This window comes from Calypte anna, chromosome 4A (genome assembly GCF_003957555.1).
Source record: "Calypte anna isolate BGI_N300 chromosome 4A, bCalAnn1_v1.p, whole genome shotgun sequence".
Lineage (NCBI taxonomy): Eukaryota > Metazoa > Chordata > Aves > Apodiformes > Trochilidae > Calypte > Calypte anna.
The window spans coordinates 35,608,107-35,631,829 of record NC_044248.1 but is presented as its reverse complement, the minus strand read 5'-3'; the positions used below and the strand labels follow the sequence as shown (position 1 = coordinate 35,631,829).

Below are 23,723 nucleotides of genomic sequence, written 5' to 3'. Positions count from 1 at the left end.
TTCAGTGCTCTATGCCTTTCTAGCTTGCTGCATTACAAAATGAGCCTTGCTGTTACTCTTATCTCTTTTTCATGGCCTCAGGCTCTTCCTTGGGTGCTGAAATCTCAACTGGAAAAACAGGAACCTATCTTCAGTTAGTGTGTAAAGGTATTGTGAGAATATTATTTCTCCCTGCAGTCTTTGGTTGTTCATGAGACAGCTTAGGTGTCTGTTGCTTTGCCTCATCTGCTCATAATTATCTTTATTGAAGTTGACGCAACCCTCATTAATTAATTTTGAGCAAATACCCAGAAATGGGAGCAGTGGCTCATGCTATCACTTCCCAGAAGGGGATTATACTTCATCTCATGTGCTTGATGATGCTTACCATCATCCCAAACTTCCATGACTCCTGACACTTCATGTTCTGGATACCTTAATATTTTCCCACACTTTCATCGTAAAATCAGTGGATTCTTAAAAGCAGGGATACTGCTCTTTTAAAATGACAACAAGAATATGTGGATCATTCAGATAAAGTCACAAGCTTCTTCATGAGCAGTGTATTGGACAGGAAAAACAGCTCGAGTGGAGGAAGTAGGATCTTGTCTATCATGTTGGTCATAGCTAGGGGAAATCCACAATGCTACAGTTTCCAGAGGATTAAGGACATTTGATTCAGGTACAGACTGCAGCAGCTTAGAGGAAACATTTTTCGAGGAAGCCAAAAGTTAATAAATTCTAGAGATGGGAAAACCCACAACTCTCTAAGATGCTGCTGGTTGAACTACTGTTCATGCTGTGTGTGTGCACTGAAGAGGCACAGGAACACCTTCATCCCAGTTATATTTCTCTTTCCCAAGACTTCTTGACCACTGGAAAAGATAAGTTGCACCAGGTAGAGGGATTTTTTTAGCTTGCTTTCTTGGTGGATCATTACTGAGAAAGTAAGGGAGCTGGAAATCTCTGCAAGCTGCATTCCAGTCCTTGTATTGTTCCCAGTACTCCTCTTGCTCATTGCTTAGGCATAAGGTAGGATTATATTTAGAAATGCAGGGAAGATTTTCTTTGTAAACCTCTATGTTACAGAAGTGCAATTTTCACAAAATAGAAAATTTATCTTAGAATACTTTTTGTTTAAATGGGAAACTGAATTCACTCAACCTAGTAGAATGAGATTTGTATGATGTTCTGGGCAGGTGACCAGTGAGTGGAAATATGACATGTACATTCTTCCTTATAAATTGGAGTTTACAGGTCTCATTTGCAGCCAGCTACTACTGCAATACTTAAGACTTTTTTCAAGTTTAACTTTAATTTCCTCACCCAGTGAAGGTCTGGAAGAGTCTCAATCTATTGATCAGTAGGCTCTCATAGTTGGAATGAAATGGATGGAGAATTGGAGTGAGTGTTCTGATTAGCTATCCACTCTGTATTCCTGTTTGCAGGGTCACAAATAGATGCTTTTCATTGTGAAATGTTACACTGCCAGAGAATTAATTGTTTACATGTATCTGCACTGCTGTGCATTAATCATGTAAGTCTCAGAATATTATAATAAAATGTGGCTTATGTTTTGCTGTGTGTGTAGTTACAGTCCTGATGGATTTGTGTGTTACTAAACTGAGTGGTAAGTTGTGTAGTGGAAGATTAGTCAGTCTTGAGTTGCAGTATTGCCAATTTTATCATGTTTTGAATAAAAATGTTTACAAAACCTACATTAACATAAAAAATAATAATTTTGAATGAGGACCTTTCCTTTCCAAAGATCTTAGTGTGCTGTTCAAACTGCAGCTCTGTCTAGTCCTACGTTCTGTAGCTAGCCAGTGGTGTATTGTTACAACTCTAATGAATTGGGATCTTTGAATAACATTGATAAGACTTCTCTAATGATCAAAGATAGGCAGTGAAGAATATTTTCATTTAGTTCAAGTGGCAAGGGAAAACTGGGCTTACAAACTGTTATGAGACTTGCTCTTGGGAAATTTCTGGGATTGACCCTTCTACTATTTTCAGATGAAACATCATCTTTAGTTATATTTTTTATCTCAGTGTTGTCTTCAAGTAGAACATAGAGCCTATTACCTACTCCTGCTGTATTACAAGATTTTGTTTTTTCTATTTTTTTCACCTTTTCCCTTTAACACCTGCTTGACAGAGCACTTCTGGTTTTAAGAACCAGTCAGCACAAAGCACATAAATGTTTACAGTGAAACACAAGCACTGGCATGATAAGGATGTAATGCTGTTCCTGGCTTGATTACGTATTTGGGACAGGAATGCAACAGGCTGTCTTCTTTCTTCCCCCACTAGGTGGTAGAATACATAGCCCTGTTCACCTGATGCAAAAGAGAAGGCAAGCCCATATGTAGAATTAAAATTAAATTAAAAATTGAAATTACAAAGTCAAGTAAAATTATCCATGTGCAATTTCAATATTGGAAATATAACACATTTGCATTCTGATGTCCTCCAAACAGGCAGATTTCTCTCCCTGAAGAGCTACAGAAATTGGTCTCTCACGGGCTTGTGCAAAGCACTATTTGTTTCAAAACAATCCTTTTATTTTAATGCAGTTGCCTTCTTGAATTTTTATCCTGCTTGTTTGAAGCTTTCTAAGAAAAACTGCCACTTCAGTTAGGAGGGGTAGTTGGCAAAACAGTTTTTTATAATTTAAATGGCAAAAGTATAAATAGTTCTTTTAATTTAAATGGCAGCAAAAGTGTATACACTGTGTTCTGCAAGACAGCTGTTGTATTTCTAAGGAGAAAAGCCAATCACTGCACGGAGCTGCATCCTTTGGTGGTTGGCATGTTCAACGTGTGTGGTGCCCAACCCAGACAGACAAGTCCCTAAGAGTATTTTTATGCCTATGAGAGTGCTCCAGCTGATTTTGGTGACACTACTGAAAGTTGAGTGCTTGCTTGCTCCTTCTAATGGAACATTCAGATGGGATCATTCAGCCATTGGTAGGATTTCAGCCTTTCACCCCTGTGGAGAGGCAGGAAATATGCTCAAAACTTCTCCATGAGGATCTAATCTTGACAACATAGGGAGGTAAATGGTGAAGACACACCAACTCCAGGGCTGAGTGGGTTCCCCCTAAATAAGGCACAACCCCCCCTGCCATCTCAGTGCTCTGGCCCCATGGTTATACAGTGCCTCATTTGCGTCAGGAAGAAAGGCATCTGCTTCTAATCCATGTTATGCTGCCCTGGCAAAGGCTGCAAGGTCTAGATAGTTTCCTTAATTCTTCTTGCATGTCTTGGGCCATTTTAGTATCTTGTTGTTGGTCAGCTTTCAGTAGTGGATTAATTCTTTCCCATCAGAAGACAGCAGGAACTCCTCTCTAAAGGTCTCAGCAAAAGTTTCAGGTTTTTTGGAAGTATTCCTGTATTTGGACAAGTCATGCCAGTTTTCTCCTGCCTGGGCCATAAAACCTCCAAGGATAGGAGTGGATTCACCTGGGAGATGAAGAGGAGTGGAAAGTGCCTGAGGAAAAGGAGCACCTGTGGAAGTCTGTCTCTGGTTTTCTCTCTCATATTCACTTTGCAGTTGTCCACCAGTGAACAGATGGGCATGTTTATAGTGAGGCATTTATAGTGATTCAACTAGAATGACATTTTAAGATGCAAGCTGACAGGAAATGAGCAATATGAGAGTTGTAGGGCAAAGTTTGAGAGCCTCCAAACCCTTCACCTATAGCAGATTCAATCTGGAATGAGGAGAATGGTTATGTTTAGGCTGTGATTCAGAGAGGCAGGTGAAAGGGCAGGTGATGCCCTAACAATTCCACATGTAATTACCAAATAGCCTTCTGGTGCTTCTAGCTCTGCTGTCTTTGACAACTCTGCATATGTAGTATTAAAACAATGTGTCTGCTCTTGAAGCTCAGTAAAGGACTCACCATAAAATAAATCTGTCACTTATGGTGTTACTAAATGCAAGCCTGAATATTTAAACAAATACATTAGTGTTAAATTCTATAAAGTAATGTATAATCATGCTGCTATTTAGGACATCTAAAAGAAACAGAGGCATATAAAGAACATCTCTTTCTATCCTTCTGCCCATATAAATTTTTTTAACCCAGCTGGCAAATGTTGCAGTTGAAATGCTCATGAACTTTGCTTTTACTCTGACAATTTTTTGTTTAAGCAAATAGCCAGTGATATTATCATTGCTCCATGATAATGTCAGCGTAAAGAAAAATAGTATATGAGTCCCTATGTGTATCCTGGTCTGTATTTGCATATGTTTTACTTGCAATGTTCTTCATTCTGTTGTTGTTTTGTTGGGTTGTTTGGTGGTTTTGTTTTGGAGGAGGGAGAGGTGCCATCATGATTTATCACTGTCACTACACCACTGTGTTTCAAAGAGGAAGCATCCAAATCATCACCAAGGGAAAAGGTACAGTAAAATAAGCATGTGAGCCCCTGCTCTAGCCAGCCCTTCCTGATCATCCTTGCTGTACCCATGGGGGAAAAAAGGTTAGGAGGAGGATGGGAATTTTTCTACCAAGACAAATCTCTCAGTTCCTTCTGTTCAGGTTCCCCAATGTTTATTCTGTTTCTCATTAATTAGTTGTTCAGTTAATCAGGTTACACTAAAAGATCAGTGTTATTCCCACTGCATAAACAGCAGTCAGTGCTGTCTTTGTAACAAGGACATATTGCAGGCATCAGAAGTGGTGATGTGTAAGACACTTTTCAGCCTGTGGGGATTTAATTCTGACTGACCTGTGCTGTCAGCTTCGCTTGCAGTACCTTCAAGGTGGGAGCTTCAGAAGGGCTCATTGGTGAATTAGTTCTTTTTACCATTAAAACAGACTAGTGAAGTGCTCATTGTCTTCAGTGTAAGTCTTAGGCATTTTTTAAAATCCCTCCTGTGAGTACTGTGAGGATCAGTCTGAAGGAGAGGTGGTTGGTACACTGGTGGGGCTGTAACATCCACTGCTTTGCAGGATTTCTGGTGCCCCAAAACTTACTTGTATTAGCAGGGCTCAGAGCAACAGGAGTATGTGATGCAAGGGACAGAAGGGGACAGATGCTCTCTGTGTGTCTGAATATGTATGCTCTTGAAAATCTAATCTATCCATCAGATCCCAGCAGCATTTGACCTGATTTGTCAGCAGTTAACATCATCTCAGTTTAACTTTTAAGGAAAGGGGTCTCTGTATGCTGGAAATCTTACACTGATAACTAGAACAATATAGAGACATCTAGGACTCCCTAATTTACTGCATCTTTAGATACTCCTTTTTAAAGTAACATCCCTGAAGTCCACATGTGAAAAGCTTTTTTGAAGTGAATATTTTGATTTTTAGATCAGAAATGCAGTTTAGCATTGCCAAGACAGAGTTTAAGCAACTGTAATATGAGATGAAGGTCTGGGGAGCCTGTATTTCTCCCATAGCTAGGTCATGTTTTTCTTTTAGATCATCCTTTGCTATTTATGAATAACATTACGGTAAATAGATAAATCAGATTCCAGTTTTCAAAATTGCAGGGGAGAATAAAATGTTCTCCTGGAACTGATCTTGGCTCTGTTGTTATTGAAAACACACACACATTAGGTACACCCAGCAAGAGAGCAATGTTGTTGTGTCTTTGATTTTTTTTTAATCTTAAGTAGGCATCTTATTTGTAACTCAGTCACGAGAAGTTGAGTTTCAGTGAAATCTTTATAACTTTTACAAATTATGGAATTATCTTTAATCCCTGTATTACCAGTTTTAACTTTTTGCAGCATTTGGTAACTGATTCTTCTGGACAGCTGGAGACATATTTTTCTCTTCCCCCTTGAAAATACTGTGATATTCCACAGATGTAGTTGCCAGCACTGAGGTATATCACAGGGTTATTGCAACGTTTGTAATTTCCTCTTTTATATTGTACTTCTCTCTAGAAAGAATGGGTTTCTGCATCTCTCTTTTTTTCGTATCACAACTTACGACCTTTGTACGTGTTTTGTGGTAATAATTGCAGGAGGTTAAGGTTGTACTGGAACGAAACAGATTAACCTTTAGCTGTTTATTAAGAGATACGGTCTCAGGTAAAAGGTCATATATATAAATAGTCTTGGGAGAACAAAAGGAAATAATAGGAGAACTGAATAGTGTATTAGTTTTGGATTGAAAAGCAGCAACATGTCTTTTTGCAAACTGTGATTTTGCTTTTTATTACTTCTGTCTGAAAAAGCTCTGCTGGATTCTATTATTTGAGTAAAATGGAACCGATAGCAAGGTAGAACAGCAGATAGATACCAAGTCAGCTTTATTCTTTCTGTATGCCAATAGCAAGCAAGGTGAAAATGCCATATATACATACTAGTTATTTCAGTCTTTCTTATATAGTTCTTTAAACAAGAGAATGCTTATCAGCTTTGCTAATGTTGTTCCTCTTTTTAACAAGGATGTTTTCATCACTGTCTGGGTAAAAAATGGAAAGAATACTTAATACTCTTTCTTCTTTTTAAATTACTGTTCAAGTTAAATCATTGTCTATTTTTCCTGAAGGTATTTGTATTCTATGAACAGATACTGAAAAAAAGTAGTTATTTCATCCAGTTAACATTCATGAAAATACCTGTGACCACACGAATTAGAAAATGCCTTTGAAAATCCTCATGCCACCTAACTGTGGTCTTAAAAATATAGATCATTTGACACTTTGTATGTCTTACAGAGCCTTGATCAGCCATGAGCTAGTTTGCCATGATGTGACAGAGAGGAAGAGATTCTGTATTATCTTGTGAGTAGCAGGAGGAGGAACAGATTTGTCACTGTGGCCCTTTTGCTTCTCTGTTGGCAGTCTTGATAGCACAGCTTCATGTCACATCTGCACTGTGCTCCGGGGAATTTTGTGCAGGGGACAGCATTGTTTTGGCTTTATTCATCACCCCAACATCACATGAAGGGAGAGCCAGGAGCCCTGAAATTTCTTTTAACTGCTCCATGGACAACACTATTGCACACTTGAGTTGTAGCACAGGGAAAAAGCAGAGGTGTAACCCTGCTGACCCACCTGAAGCCAAGGCTGCATTGCAGTGTTACATGGGGTGCTGCTGAGAGAAACAGAATATTCCCTCCTCTGTGGTGCACAGCTGCTGACCCAGTAAAGACTCAGCTGTTGCAGGCTGTCCCAGTGCAATCTGATAATGCATCATTGCTGCAATCATTCACAGCATTGAATTCATTGAGTAATCCTCTTAGTGGTTGGTCGTCCTAAATAAGGATGTCTGTAGTGGTTCAGATTTGGGATCTACCTGTCCTAGTGTCCTGCCTCCACACTGGCTATAAGCAGATATCTAGGGAGGAGGAACAATAGGGCAGCAAGGTGTTTCCTTTAATTACTCTATCAGTTTGTGACTATGCTCAGAGGCTTTCCTGGTCTTGATGTGTTTTGTGTATATAGTGATGTCCAAAGTAATTGTCTTGTGTACCCCTTGCTCACATGTATGTTTTTTGCTTCCAAGATTTCATCTGGCAAAGAGTGCCATAAATTACTTCCTCTTATGTGAAGAGCTGACTCGTTTTGTTTGTTATAAACATGGCTTTTACTAGTGTCATTTGAAGGCCACCTGTTGACTTTGCAAATCTGTCAGTTCCTTCCTACAAGCTACCATGATTTTTTTTTTTCTCATGAAAAATTAGCACTGATATTTGCAGCCTTTATCACTGCACTGACAACAACAGCTTTTTTTTCTGTCAGAAATCCTGTATACAGTCAGTAAGCAAATAATCTTGTGGGATAGCTCTACTCTTTTGGGACACAAAGACAAATACTTGGATGCAGTAAATTGGATGACATTTCGGTGCTGCACCTTCTTTATATCAGAAGGGAACCTGACTCCTTGCTTCTGTAAAAAAACTAATCTGTACCTTAGTTAAGAAAAAGCTTTACATTGATGAAGTTTGAGCTTAATTGATGTCTCCGAAGTATTAATACCTAACAAAAATAGATCTGATGCTTTCTAGCAGCTTTTAAAACTTGAGCTGAAATGCCACAGGCCAGGTTCCTCAGATTATGCAGTTTGTGAGGCTGAAAAGAGATCAATTACTGAATCAAGCAGCAAAGAGAGGGTGAACACAGCAGTAATGAGTTAGTTACAGAAGTGTCTTTTCATACCAAGTTATGAACGAATAAGTTCACCATTAAAACAGAACACAGTGTATAGTCATGTTTTTGTAACTTTTTTTCCTACTTTCTTCTTGGGGCAACAGTAATCAGATGCCCTTAAACTCTTGCATTAATGTGTGGTATTGTGCTGTAAATACAAGAGACAGTAAATTCACTGCACAGTTCAATATTTCTGGGACTACAGATGACTGTGGCTGAAACTTTTTAATGTTTTTTTTATGTTCATTCAATGATTTGTTGAGGAAGATAAAAGCAAGGCTAGTATTGTGTTCAGTTTGAACTTTGCACCTCAGAGAGGTAGAAATGCAAGATGCAAGTATGAATCCTTTTTAGGTAATGACAATGGGTGAAGGGACGAGTACAGTTTATTACATTTATTGAAACTGTATAATTCATAATTAAAGCCAAACTACTGAAGTGTTTTCTTATTCCATTGAAATTTACTAAAAATTTGCCCAGATTCTCATCCAGGGCCTGTAGAACTAACTATTCAAGACATGGGGAATGAGGTCTTTTTGTGCTAGTGTCTTTCTCAGTATTTTCTGCTGATGCTATTCATATCCCTAAAGGTATTTCCAGCACATAATTGAAAATAAATATGAAATGTAACAGTCTCACCCTTCTAGCAATAATCTCTGTCATCCTGTCTGTCCAAAGAGATAAATAAGTGCAGGAAGAGTAACTGAGTTAGAGACAGTGCTAAGTATCTTACACCCTGCCTGTGATTTGGTCTCTCCTTCAAGGATGCCCTTGACCTATTGTGTTTCTTCATTCATGTGGGAGGAAGCTTGGAGCTGGAGTCCTCAACCACCTGTCCTATTAGTGTCACTGCTTCTTGACGTGGAAGGATTATTCTCTTTGAGAATAAATAGGTCAAAGAGTATTCTAGGGATGTTCTAATCTTCCCTAATCATTGAGGTCTCCATAGTTAATTGGTTTAGAGCTTTTATTGAGGTGGAGTCTCAGGCAGCGTAAAATCTGGGCTTTGTATGATTTGCAAAGAATTTGCCAGAGAAAGAAAAATTTCTTCAGCAATGCAATAGCCTTCCTAAAGCAGAGGAACTGTTCCTTGGGCCAGTGTAATTCATCCCATCTGTGTGTAAGAACGCTGGACTGGGATTTGAATGAAGTGAGTTCTTTTCTGCTTTTGGGGGGGGGTTATGAACAAGAGTAGTTTTAGTTTTAGTTGATAAGTGTTCCCTAAGAATCTTATTTGAGAGTCAGAAAGCACTCCTATGTTAATTCAGAGCTAAAAGATGGTATCAGGCATGCCTGAGGGAGCTTACAGATACGTTGAGCTGTTTGAGACATATAAAATATTTAGGAGTTTCAGTATGATGGTAGTGCATCTCCTGATAAACAAGTCTGTGATTTAGGATGCACCAATGGAGTTTATTATTACAGTGTAAGGTTAGGAAGACCTAAAAGTCTCTAAATTTGCTCCATTCACAGCTACAAGGGGTGACTAGAAGCTTTGCTTCGTGCTGTCATACTTCTGACTGGACCATTTGCCAATAAATATTATCTATCAAAGTAGGAAATTAAACAAATATTATCTGGCTCTCACCATATTTTTCTCAATTCATGCTTTGTTTGAAAAGGTCCTGTACAGATGCTATTTATTTTGGCCCAAGCACTCTTGATAGTAGAAAATTTCTCATAGTAACTGTTGTGAGGCTTGGTGGTGGGAACTGATGCCATGTTGAGCAGGTACTCCAGTTCATGCAGGTTTTGGAAAGACTCAGCTGCACCATTCAGAGCTGATAGGTAGAGAGGATGTCAGGTTTTCCAGGTGGGATTGTCTTTTTTGGGGAATGTGGGCTGCAGAGGTGGTTGCTGGCAGCTATTGATTGTAAGAGGTATTTGGGTAGTTTTTCAGATTTACAGTGACTGTTGAGCACACAGTTGAGCTAAACAAACGTTGAGCTTGTTTTGAATCCTGTACTGGAGATATTTTTCTTCATGTGAGAATGGAAAACATGCAATTGCTAATAAACCTTATTCCTCATAGCATTCTGTGGAGGTCCATAATGGTTTAGAAGAGTGATGCTGGTGTAGTACTGCTGCATGGGATGCATGCAGATCATTTTGTAGCTCCAAGTTGATTTATCCTAGCTGTATATTACCCAGGTCCCTGGTTTTAAAGGAGATCAGGCTTTAAAGCACAATGGCTTTCATCTCACAGATTCACAAACTTCTCAAGCAACACTAAAAATTAATAAATAGAAATTTCAAAGAATTCTTAATCTCCAGTAATTCATAAATGCAGAAAAATGCATATAGGTAATTACATAGTAAAAGTTATTTTTTATGCAAGCACAAAAGTTGTTGCAATCCCATAATCTTTCTTATAAGAAACACAGATATCTGCTCTTTTAGTATTTGCAAATGTGACTTGACTAAATTGACATTTCTAGTATTCCACATAGAATGCAGCTGCCTGACCTAAAATATGTTTGAAAAATTCAACTTATGATTAATATTTGAATGTCAATTCCAGAGAGTGTTCTGAGAACACCAGGATCAGATTTCTGAAGATGTACAATTACTTACTCTTTGCTAAGCAGGGTTAGGAGTCAGTATAACTATAACAAAAAATATCTTAAATTGCTTAATTTTTTTGAGCTGCAAGTTCACAGGGTGAACCAAATGTATTCCAGAATATGCTTGGCTACTGAAATGTGACATATTAATAGAAATGAGCACATGTTCTTTCTACTTTCAGCATTTTAAAGGATAACATCAAACAGATTGCCAGGCCTTCAGGAGCTAATATGTGAGAATAAAACAATGACAACAGAGGATTCTCAGCAAGAACTATGTTTGAGGTTCTGGTTTTGCTTTGTTTAAGTTTTCCAAGTAGCCTAAGAATCTAGACAGCCTGAAAAATGAGTGCTGGGCTTGCCTGGTACTCTCTGGTAGCTTTTGTCTTTCTACTTGCATGTTTCATTTTAATGGAGATGAGTTCTTCCCCTTGTTTTAATTAATGTAAACATATGCTGTAAAGTCAGAGAAAACAGCCTATTTGTAGGAGTGGTACATTGTGCTTGTGATTGCCTCTAAAATCCAGCATGGGTTGGAGGACAATGGGAAGGGACAGGAAATTAGCAAGTGTTGGAATAAACTGTAAATACAATCCTTTTTTTAGAGAACCACAAAAAATATACTTGTGTACACTTGTGTGCCCAGTGCAAATAAGATCTCTTGTCATAGTCTGTATTGAGCAGACTTGTGGAGGTTAATGTTTAATAGGCTCCTAGCTATAGCTGCTTGCTCTGTTCTCAGTACACGGATATCCTGTTTCCTTGGGAGCATTATTTTGTGTAAACTAAATGCATTTCTATATTAAAACACATCAGTATACATGCACTGTTACAAAATCCATGATGGAGCATTTAATAACATAGTGCTATCAGAGGATTGTCCTCTTTTATCTCACTTCTGTTCTCATTTTTCATCTCCATTCAACATAATGAAAGCCATTATTGTACTGCATGATTCCTGCAATCACTGACTGCTGCATGCTGTTCTTAATATTACTCAGTCAGCAGCAAGCCTGGTCCTACATTTACTGCAGGAATGTTAATTTCTAACTTTTGCTAGCAAGTGACAGAAGAATGTGATCTAACACACCTGCATGACTCACTTGAGTCATTTGTCTGCAATGACTTGTTCTTAAAACTAGTTATACTGATAATGAAGACACAATGCCATGAAAATAGGAGGTTGAAAATAACTATGAGATCACACTGAAGATCCTGTTACAGTACAGAATGTATTTTGATTCTTTTTCTAGTTCAGAGGTGAATGCTTCAAGAACAGGTATTTTACAACCCTTCTGTTGAATTGTCACATGGTTTCATGGAATTTCTAGTGAAGTCTCTGGTTCTGAATTACTTGGTGTTGATTCAGAGGGCAATAAAATAGTGCTAATGGAGCTCAGGCACGTGTAATATCAGTTTATTGGTATGCTTGGAAGTGCTGCTCCCTCTCTTTAAAATCCCTAAGGCCTGAGCCTGCTTTTTTTATAGAGTTCATAAACTATTCTTTATTGCTGAGAAAGAAAAGTGATAGAAAGTTGGATAGCTGGAGTGGCCATGGTTGTCATTTCAGTTCTTCAGGTTCCTTTGTTAATGAGTTGGCCGTATGGTTTTGCAGGGAAGGAGAAATACAGAGGTAAAACTAATTTATTTTTCTTGAAGGATCTGTCTGCACTCCACAAGATATAGTACAGTTCAGGCCAGTGCCAACAGTGTCTTTTAGGCAGCAGATTTTTTCATTACTGACTGTGTAATTCATTGTCATGCTGTGAACAGGAGAAGTACCATACATGGGGAAAGAAAGGTTTCTCAGCAGCTTGAGACTTTCCAACCTACTTAAATGGGCTTCAGTGGAGCAGCTCTAAATTTTGGCACAGCTTCTTGCTTTTATAATACAAAAATCCTTTGGCTAACATTTGCTTGTTTACACCTCAAACAATTAGCAAAAAGAAAGGATGGAGGAATGTGATGGGTGCTGTACTGACTTAGCTCTGTTCTCTGGCTTTTGATAATCTCATTAATATTTGCTCTTTAACAGCATAGTTAGTATTTGCAGAGCATTTGCTTCAAGATTCCTTCACTGGTCGTGGCATATTTCTTTAAATAATATATAGGAATTTCAAATTATGCTTATTGTAACTACAGTAAGCTGCTATTAATTTTACTGCTCTTACTGTTGTTCTGATTGGGCAGGTGGATACAGACATGAGCAGAAAGCTTGCCTTGTGGGGAACTGCAAACAGAAATCATCACTGTAGTCAGCCATCTAACTTTGTTCCTATATCACTCCTCTGACTGTCATCACCTGGCCATATTTCTGCTTCTTACTCTTGATACATCTTCTGGTCAAGTTGGGAGAGTCCAAAGAAACCAAGTGAATGTAAGGCAGAAGTTACTCCCAGAGGAGCAGTGTCTCTATAGGCAGGTGAGAACTCTAAGATTTGGATATAAATACTTATGTTGTCCTTGCTGGTGTGGGGATGCTCTGACTCTACATCCAGAATAGTGACTGAGCCTTGATTTTTATGCTTCTCGAGAAGCCATAAGCTTTACTGCTGCATAGGGGTACTCTGACTAAAGGTAAGGTATTTCTACAGAAGAAGTTGGTACAGACAAACCCTTCAGCAGTGACTGCCTGACTTGTAGTGCTGTCCCCACCTGAACATGGCCAAAAGAGGATTAAGCTGATTCTTGGTTCTCATAGTGTCCAGTTGCCTTTGTCAGAGCCTGACAGAACTCCTGGTTGGTGCAAGGTGTCTGCTTATGAAAGAACTTTGGGACTCATTACCAAAGCTTCCCTTGGTAATTTGAGATAGCATGATGCTGTGCTTCATACAGCTTAAAAATAGTGAAGCTGAAGGATAGCCACCAGTATGGAGCAAAGGCCAGAGGAAATACTCAGTTACTTGCTGGGGACAAGCAATGGTAGAGCCATCCTTCCAGTCTACACATATGAAAGAGAAATGCAAGGGAAAAGAAGGTAAATATTATTTATAGTCCACTAACTCCTTTTATTTATTACATTGTTTTGTCTCTGGTTTATACGTGATAGTGATGTTCATACATGCACAGACTCAGTCCCAGAGCATAAGAAAAAGCATAGCAAGCCTGATGTCTTAGTGCATTGCTAGGAAATGCAGACATAGGAGCTGAAAAGAGGGTGTTCAAGTTCCTTGGAGTTCAAAAATGAATTTTTGAGTGACTTTGCAGGATATGTGGAACCAGACTTATATAGGGGGCATGTTTAGGTTACCAGCAGTTTGTATGCTAAAATAATTACCTGAAGTTTAAAGGTGAAAATGAGAAAAAAAAAAAAAGGTATCAAAGTCTAGGGTCTTTATCAGTGCATCTGTGACACAGAGACAACATGTGCCAAACCATTAGCCAATGGAGATCTCTAGAAAGGAGTGCTAGAGAGGATTGGTTTGTATTGCCCTGTAAAACATATGGCAATGTATCTCCCTGGTGTGAAGGCAAGCATGCTACCTTTGCTTCTGAGTTGGTTTGGGTTTGGGGTTTTTCGTTTGTTTGTTTGGGGTTTTTTTTTGTTTTGTTGTTTTTCATCCATCAGGGAAGGGAGTCCTCAACATACCTTTCACTGAGATTCCTCTTTGATGGTACAGTTGGTGAATCAGAGACTTAAAACATTTCATTTCACTTTGCAGTGAGCTGGCTGTGTGCCCAGCTGCCAGCTGCTGTTCTCTGCTTCACCTGCAGACCCCTGACTCATGAGGTCTACATCAATCCCACTCTTTTCTCTCCACCTCAGTTTTTAGGACATTGCCCGTGCTAGGTTTCCTTCTGCAAACAGATGCCTCACAGCAGCTGGGGATCTCTTAGAGCTTGTTCTGTCTTCTGGCTTGAGGCCCACACATCTTGTTGCTTTTTGGCCTCCCTCCCATGTGCATGTTGTGCACTTTGCAACGTTTTGACAAAGCTGCCTATGGACCTGCACAGGGATGAGGAGGTTCCCTCAGGCAAAACACATCTGGCCTCCCACAGAAAATGGACCTTTAAGGTGTTGCTGGTTCACTCCAACAGCCTCCTCTTTTGTAGCATGGAGAGTCCCACGTTTGGAGACAGTCTTATTACTGGGTTGATTTTTGCAGTTTGAGTGTTTAATAGGTCAGAATAACTTCGAATTCAAATGACATCTTTCTGGAGTGCACAATTTTTATGCTCAGCCTTCAAGGGAGAGTTTGGAATTTATTCACTGAATCTGCCCTGGCATGAGTGTCTCCAGCATTACTTCTTTCTTCACTGTTCATCCAGACCTAACTTGAACACTGGAGTGTCAGTTGTTTTTTTGCAAAGCCATTAGTAGCTGTGATACTTGGCATTTCCAGTTGCATGGAGAAAACAGGCAGATTTTGTTTTCCTTAAATATCATTAATGACTGTTGTCCCAGGTCATGATAAGTGGCCATTTGGCTATTAAACTACTTTGTATTGGATTTATATTTCCTACATATCATGCAGCATTGTATTTACAGTAAAAGGCCTTTCATACTGGTGGCAAAATGATTCAGTAAGTTACATGGTATGTCTTAGGGAGCAAAGCTAATGGGGAAAAAACCTGAAGTATTGAAGTCTTTTGGGGAGCTTCTACTTATCGTTAATTCTAACCTTCTTAGTCATATAAAGACAGTTCAAACTAAGATGGTGACTGGCTAAATAAGTATGGAAACACAGGTAGCATGGGTAAGCACTGGAAAGGAAGACACAGTGAACATAAGTGCCTGTGTGCATTAGGGGATTCACTGAACAGGCTGGTTTGACATAGTGTTTGGGAAGCAAGTTTGGAAAGAAGATAAATTTAACCAAACATTTTCCAGTTAATGCAGCTGGAGACCTGGTTAACAGTCTATGGTCCACAGGGGAGGTACCACTATGGTCATATTCACTGATGCCTTAAAATTGCCCCTCAGTTTAGGAAGGATATTGAGGTGCTGGAGCAGGTCCAAAGGAGGGCAACCAGGCTGGTGAAGGGACCTAGGAATTTGCATAAAGCATCAGAACTTGGTTGAACTTTAAAGCATCATAAGCTTTAGGATTGTATCAAATTTATAACTTTGATATTTGAGTAGGGTGGAGTACTTAGAAGGTGTTTTAGTGATCTAATGCCTAAAAATACAAGTAGAGTATGAGAAGTCCAAATTTGGCAGTGGCAGCTGCCCAGATTGTGAGGATGACTGCATTCATCATGACTTTTATGATTTCAGTGTGGCAGTTCATCAAGGAAGGATTTAGGCTTGGTTCTGAGAGTGGAAGAGAGCTGGTAACTGAATTTTGAAAGTGTGTGTTACTGCTTATGTTCTCTGTGCTGACTCTCTGCTATACATGGTAAAAATACAGAGCTATTGATCTTTGAGAAGTTCTCAGCTTGTAATATTGCGACGTGGTTTTAAAGTCAATATTGTAGGTGGTAGATGAAGTGATGAATCAAGGTGGGTTTTAATTCTTTTGTTACATTTTATTACTTTCTGAACTAAATCTATACTATAGCAGGTACTTGAGCACAAGCCTATTTTTAGCACTTACAGCAGACTTACTAAAGACAACTGTTCCCTTGCTTTAAGTTCAGTCAGGCTTAAGGACTTAAAATCTTCTAATGGTTTGGGTTGTAAAGGAGCCTTTCAAGGCCACCTAGTCCAACCCCCCCTGCAATAAATGGGGAAATCTTTCACTAGATCGTGTTGCTCAGAGCCTCATCCAACCTGACCTTGAATCTTTTCAGGGATGGGGCATCTGCCACCTCTCTGGGAAACCTGGGCCAGTGTTCAGCACTCTCATTGTAAAAATTTCTTCTTTATAACTAGTCTAAATCTACCCCTTTCTTAAAACCATTATCCCTGGTTCTAACACACACAAAACAAATCTGTCCTCGTTGTTCTTATAAGCCCCCTTTAAGTGTTAAGAGGCTGTTCTAAGGTCTCTCCAGAGCCTTCTCTTCTCCAGACTGAACAACCCCAACTCTCTCAGCCTGTCTTCATAGGAGAGATGCTTCAGATCATCTTTGTGGCTTTCCTCTGGAGTTGCTTCAACAACTCCATATCTTTCCTGTGCTGAGGATTCCAGAGCTGGACACAATACTCCAGGTATGGTCTCACAAGAGCAGATTTGCAGGGCAGAATCACCCCTTTGACCTACTGCCCATGCTCCTTTTGATACTTTCTGAGCTGGAAGCACACATTGCCAGCTCAAGTAATTTTTCATCCAGCTGTAACCCCCAAGTCCTTCTCCACAGGTGGGCATGTTACTTCTCCAAGGAAGAACCTGACAGAAACATCTTTTTTATTCTTTCAGTTATGACATTTAAATATAAACTCACTGACAGGTTCTTCCAAAAGTTTTGCCTTTAGAGTCTATAGTTATTTACATAAATGCATATGAATTACTAATTATTTATGCATTCGTGCATATCTTGGATTTTTATTCCCTTGGATTATTATTCCCAAGCTTTTTGTCCTTGGGAAGATGAGTGAAGTATTCAGAAAAGTAGGATGACTTGTGCTAAACGTCTGTATTTTCACTCCATGTTAATGTACACTGCACAAAGGTCTTCAGACTCATCTTGGTGTGGAGTAGTCTCTGTTCTTCAAGAACAGAGAATTATTGGAGTTGCCACACTGTATCAGATCTTTAGAACACATGGCATATTTATCTTTGGTCTTTGAACCCAGGAACTTGTGACACCTCACAGGGAGATGAAACATCTCTATGATGCACCCAGTCAGGTATGAAGAATCCTGGCTGTGGTATGTGTGGGATAATGCCACCTCGGCTGGTCAGCTTCTGTCTCTAAGGGAAATGTTTTCTTGTGCTTTTGTCAACACCCATCATGATGTAGGTTTATAGTGGTCATAAATCTGACTGGTATCTATTCAAACTGCAAGCAGAGTCTCTGTAAGAAATGCAAACAGTTCCTTGCATCTGAACTTTCTGATCCATCAAAACCTGAAAGCCAAATGCAGGATGTGTGGTGTAATAATTCCTTGCAGCTGTCTGCTGTTTGGTGTTTTGATCATCCTTTATTGAGATGGTGCCTTTAACAGTTGTAGCATCCGATACCAATTTATTTGTATTTAGCTGAGATGTATTTTGAATTACATAGTAGCAGACTCTGGCATAGCTCGTGTTTTCAGCAGTCACAGCCTGTAGCTATAATGTAACAGCTCACAACATACCTGGTTCAGGATGAATCTTATCTTTGTCAAATGTAGTTTGAGGTTAAGCTTAACCACATAAAAAACTTTCAGAAAACAAACATCAGATTATTGGTCCTTCAACAAAAACATCCGTATTCTTAGGGGTTGTCCTTGGATTAACTGGTGCTGTCTTCCAAAGTGAAGCTTTTAATATATTTACAATGGTTATTTACATTGCATCAGATGGAATTAGTTAGATTTTGCCTTGGAGAAAGTGCTCCACTTACACATGCCATGGCACACTTAGCATCTCAATATGCAGCTATTCCTATGCTCAGTTCATTTGCTGCATAAATGAGAATGTCAAAGGAGAACTTAGGAAATCATAAGAGTGGTTGAGGGTTCAGGGACCTCTGAGGATTGTCTTGTTCAATCCCACTGCTCAAGTGGGATCACCTAGAGCCAGTTGCACAGAACCACAACCAGGTGTCTTTTGAGGATTTCCACAGATGGACACTCCAGACCCTCCCTGGACAGCCTGTGCCAGTGTTCAGTCACCCGCAGTGTAAAAGAGTGTTTCCTGGTGTCCAGAGGGAGCCTTCTGCATTTAAATTTGTTGCCTCATGTCCTGTCGCTGGGCACCAATGAAAAGAGTCTGGACTCCATCTTCTTTAGACCCTCCCTTCAGGTGTTTGCATACTGTGATAAGATCCCTTCTGAGCCTTCTTTTCTCCAGACTGAGCATTCTGAGCTCTCTCAACCTTTCCTGAGAGGAGAGATGCACCAAGTCCCTTCATCATCTGCATGGCTCTTTCTTGGACTCTCCAGTATGTCCATGTCTCTTGTACAACACTGGGTAGCCCAGAACTCATCCCAGCACTCCAGGTGTGGTCTCATCAGAGGGAAGGATCAGGGAAGGTTCACATCCTTTGAGCTGCTGGCACCACTCCTCTCACTGCAGCACAGGACACTGCTGGCCACCTTTGCAGCAGGGGCACATTACTGACTCATGGTCAACTTGCTGTCCACCAGGACTCCCAGTTCCTTCTCTGCCAAGTTTATTTCCAGCTAGGTTCCCAGCTTTTTTCTCCCCAGGTGCAGGAGTTGGTACTTACCCTTGTTGAACTGCATGAAGTTCCTGTCAGCCCACTTCTCCAGCCTGCTGAGGTCCCTCTGGCATGTCACTCACTCCTCCCAATTTTGTGTCATTTGGAAAGTTGCCAATGGTATATACTGCCTCATCATCCAGATCATTAAAGCTATTAGTTGCCTAAGCAATGGAGTCAGGTCAACATTTAGTTGATGTTTGTTCTTAAATATGAAGGGGGAAAAAAACAACAATGAAAGTGTCATAATCAAATGTGAAAGACTGAGTTAGAACTCAATGCATGAGACTGTTTCCACAAGTCTTCTTGATAGAAGCAGAAGGGCTGCTTTTAAAAATGCTATTTTAATAAATAGGCAGTCGCTTTGTTTTCTGTTTGTTCATATTTTTAATAATACTATGAGCTGAAAAAAACTGCCGTTTAGTTAAAGGTAGCCCTTACCTGGGGGGTGAGGAGATTCTTCCACTCACAGCCTTTATAAACCTCACTTTAATTTTTCCTTGTTCTTTGGTGGGCTGCTTACTCTGGTGGCAAAATGCAAATGAAGGTGTGCTGCACAAGTGACTACAAACCTATTACAATATTGGGTACAGACTGTAACAAGACAAAGCATGTAGAAATGTGTTACAACATGCTTCCATAGGGGCTTTTTTTCATAGTTGTTTCCTTTAAACTACTGCTTGAACTTCTCACAGATTCCTTATGTACCTTTCTAATAGCCCTCCTGGGGGTTTCATGGGCTGTAATCCATGTCCTCCAGAGGGTAACATTGCACATTAGGCTGATCACAAAGAGGGGTGTGTTGGAAAATTAGAATATCCTTCATAAAGTGTTATTTTTAAAAATATTTCTTTCCCTTTCTATCACTTAACAACAATATATGCTTGTCTTCCCAGTATAATGAATATCCTATAGCATTGCTGCTTTGTAAGGTATTGTCCCCAGTCAGTAAGGTATTGTTCTCCCAGACTTCATTACATGAAATATATGTATGTACTTGAACAAAGAATCTGCCCAAAAGATTAATCCTGAGAGCTTAAGCAACTAAAAAGCATTTAAGCTGCCTGTGTCCATAGTTATTATACCTGCTTTGTGAGGAATTCAAATTACAGAAGTCTTTGTCTGCCCACAGGCACATCTTCAGCTCGGTGGCACCCCAGTGAAGGGCTGCTGTTAGGGTAGCTGTGCAGGTGCATTTTTCACAGGGTCACTAAAAATGTAGAATGAAATCTTGAATATTGTTCCTTCCTATTGTTAATAAGGATTGAAGACACACAAAGTTTATTTCATTTTTAATGAACATACGAGTTCAAGGAATACTCTTTCCTACATGTATTTTTATTCTGATGCAACTGAAAGTTTTGCACAGAAATAATATAAATGTAATTTTAACTCAGATAAAAGTTGTCATTACTTGTAGACTGTATTGCTGAAAAAATAACTACAATGCTTTGGTGTTGTTTTCCAAAGCTGTCAAAATACTAGCTTATACATCATGTGGTTACAGAGGACGCAGAATACTGGTTTCACTTTTTAGTGATTTTGAAGTACCCTGAAAATGCAGTGGTAATCCTAAATTTGAATCTGATCTTTCAAACTGGAATTTCCTGCAGAGCTTTTATGTCATTGGCATGCCCATCACTGCCAGAAAATGAGAAGAATTGAAGACCAAAACCCTTTTTTTGGGTTTTTTCTTTCATAGCACAAAATAACAAGGAGGATTTTTATGGAATACTCCAGTATAAGGAGCTTCTGTAAATGAGTGTAAAGCTGACGAACAATTTGCAGAGAGGGAATCTGATACATGCTGTTTGGCAGATGTTGCCTGTTTCTTAGTGCTTCTTTTTGAGTAAAGCAGATTCTACAAATTTAGTAGCTGGTACAAAACTTGGACCTCATCACTCTCTACAACTCCCTGAAAGGAGGTTGGAGCCAGGTGGGAGCTGGTCTCTTTTCCCAGGCAACTCTCAGCAAGACAAGAGGGCATGGTCTCAAGTTGTGCCAGGGGAGGTTTAGGTTGGATATTAGAAAGAATTTCTTTATGGAGAGGGTGATCAGACATTGGAATGGGCTGCCCAGAGAAGTAGTGGATTCTCCGTCCCTGGAGATATTTAAAAAGAGACTGGATGTGGCACTCAGTGCCATGGGCTGGGAACTGCAGTGGTAGTGGATCAAGGGTTGGACTTGATGATCTCTGAGGTCCCTTCCAACCCAGATGATTCTATGGTTCTATGATTTTATGATTATTTAGCTTTGTTAGTTATATTCTTATAATCAGGAGGCTTACCATATAGTAGGGGTAGAAAGGGTGGCCTCCTACTGTTTTCCAGGCTTTGATGCTGCTGGCTCATGTGGCACATCATCATAGAAACTGCTTTTTTTGCTTGCACTGATGCATGCTTCTGTAGAGTACTAGTAGGACAGCATAGGAACTGCTTTAGTTTAGAGGTTTGTGCATATCTGTAGTCACCATTTCTTCTTACACTGGTGGAGAGCTGCTCTGGTGTTAAATCACAGTACTGCTGCTGTTTTGTAGCAGCTGAGAGCCACAGTCTGGTGTGTTCCTACCTGTCCCCAGTTCTCATGGCTTCAACAGGCAGTGACCACTGTAGGCAATGGGCTAACAAAGTACTACTGGAAGACAGCAGTGGTCCCAAGGTGAGATTTTGACTCTGGGTAAAATGCCCATTGACTTCAGCAGGAACTCACTGAGAGCCTGTGGTCAAGAGGCTGAAACTGGGAAGCTCTCTTAACAGATCTTTCTGATTTCTCTTTGCCTTTGGTATACATATTATTTTTCTGTTTGCTCTCTTCAGATCTCAGTGAAAAGCAGCTTTCTACCCCCAAGAATCTTTTCAACACACACAAAACATTAGAAAACAACTGTGAGCAAAACAAAGCATTATGACATAGAGATAAAACCAAGAATTTTACAAAAAATCTTATGGGAAGCCAGGTGTGAAAAGAGTTAAGGAGTGATCCAGAAAGTCTGACCAGATCTGTCCAGCAGATGTGCAGAAACCATAGCAGGCAGCAGAATTTATAAACAAATGGATAAATAGAGTCATTAGGAGGCACCAGCAATACTTCATTAGAGAAAAATCTGTCACAGAGGACCCAGTGAACATGTGGCTAGGTGTAGCCAATGTATTTCACTTGAATGTTCAAAGAAATTAATTGGAAAGCAAAAAAATATATGGCTTGTTTATCAGTGAAGAGAGATTTCCTGTAAAGTCTCTCAAGGATCTTTTTTTGGAATCTGTGCTATTCACCTGCTTCAGTAATGACCCAGAAAGAGACAGAATGTGCCAATAATAGAAAATTATTCAAGGTAGAAAAAACTAAAACCTAGCTATAGGGACTGACAGGAGGGTCCCAATTTACTTTGCTTTAGGTGGCAAAAAATTTATTAGTTGAATTCTTGTCACTATATGCTAACTGATGTCCACAAACTCCACAAATTATATAAAAGTGTAATCTGATGGGCTCCAAATTAGCTATTATTTTCACAAAAGGTATCTTGGTACTGCAGAAATATCACAAAACTATCAACTCATTAAGCAAATAAAAAGTTGGATTTCGGTAAGAAGCCACCACTACATCTGCCTACATATATATATCTGACTGCAGTTACAGTTGCATTTCAAAAAGGACTTAAAAAATCAAAAGGTGTAGAGAAAAGCAGCAAAAAGGATCAAATACAACAGAATGGGATTGAGAAATGTTGTATAATTGCTTTTTCCATCTCTTACTCCATGTGTATCAAGAAGCAAATTAAATGGAAGTTTTTTAAACTGTCTTCTGTGATACCGAAAGTAATTTTACTTACCTTCCTTTTTAAGTTTCATTCTTGCCCAGTTCTTTTAAAAGACACACCCTATTTTTTCTTTAAATTGTCTTTATCAAGCAGAATGTTTGATTTATATGTATTTTATATTATTATTTTGCACCTTATATTTTTTTGCTGCTTATACAATGGTATGAAATGCACTTCCATTAAAGATTATCTGAAAAGGCTGCTCTGTGCTTTCTTCCTTTCACTTTTCATTTTATTCTGTCTTCTCTCCTGTAGATGACAAACTCCACAGTGGAAGGATCCAGCCAAACGTGCATAGTGCCACAGCCAGGCCTGTCAGATGGAGTGCCTCAGGTCAGCCTCCAGTTAACAGACCATCCTTCATGTTGGAAGGAGATGGATTTAACAGATGAAATCTGCTACATTAACAGTGATGCATTTTTCTCCAGGTTAGTGCTTCTTTTTTGTCTTCACGTTTCTTTGGTTGGTTGTTCTGTACCTGGACCTCCAGCTCTGAGCATTTTGAACACTTTTTTTTTATTCCCATTGACACTTACCAAGTCAATGTCCTGGGGTGTAAGGCACTTTAATGTATATATCCCTGTTGAAGCCACACGTTCTGACAGGTTCCTTACAAAGCCAGCTGTGTGCTTTAGTTTGCCCTTCCAAGCAAACTTCTAAGCCGTTTTTCAAGCATATGAAGGTTGCTTGCTTAGTGAAGGGTCTGAAATCAGGCCATAGAAATTACACTGAGCGCAAGATACAACCAAAATGTTAAGATTTCTCTGAGTAATTAAGTATATTTGATATGCCCAGGTTAAGTCTTAACATTCGTCTGACTTTATTCCCATTCTCAATCCAAAAAGGAAAGGGCATCTGAGGAGTTTTGTCTTTCTCTCTGGAATGATGGTAATACTAGTGTTGTTCAGACAAGATGGAGAATAAAGGAGCATTTACAGAGTATCTATAAGAGTATCTAAGTTTATACGTAAGAATCTATCTGCTTAGAGCATA

At 39.4% G+C, this 23,723-nt stretch overlaps 1 protein-coding gene across 9 annotated transcripts in view; it reads left to right on the top strand.

Moving 5' to 3' along the window:
- Nucleotides 1-23,723, top strand: part of FAM13A (family with sequence similarity 13 member A) — a 127,946-nt gene that overhangs the window by 26,666 nt on the left and 77,557 nt on the right. For all 9 annotated transcript variants that reach the window (XM_030450294.1, XM_030450287.1, XM_030450292.1 and 6 more), the window contains one exon: nucleotides 22,986-23,158. In XM_030450294.1, coding sequence (XP_030306154.1) covers nucleotides 22,986-23,158 — 173 coding nt within the window. The remainder of the gene's footprint in view (nucleotides 1-22,985; nucleotides 23,159-23,723) is intronic.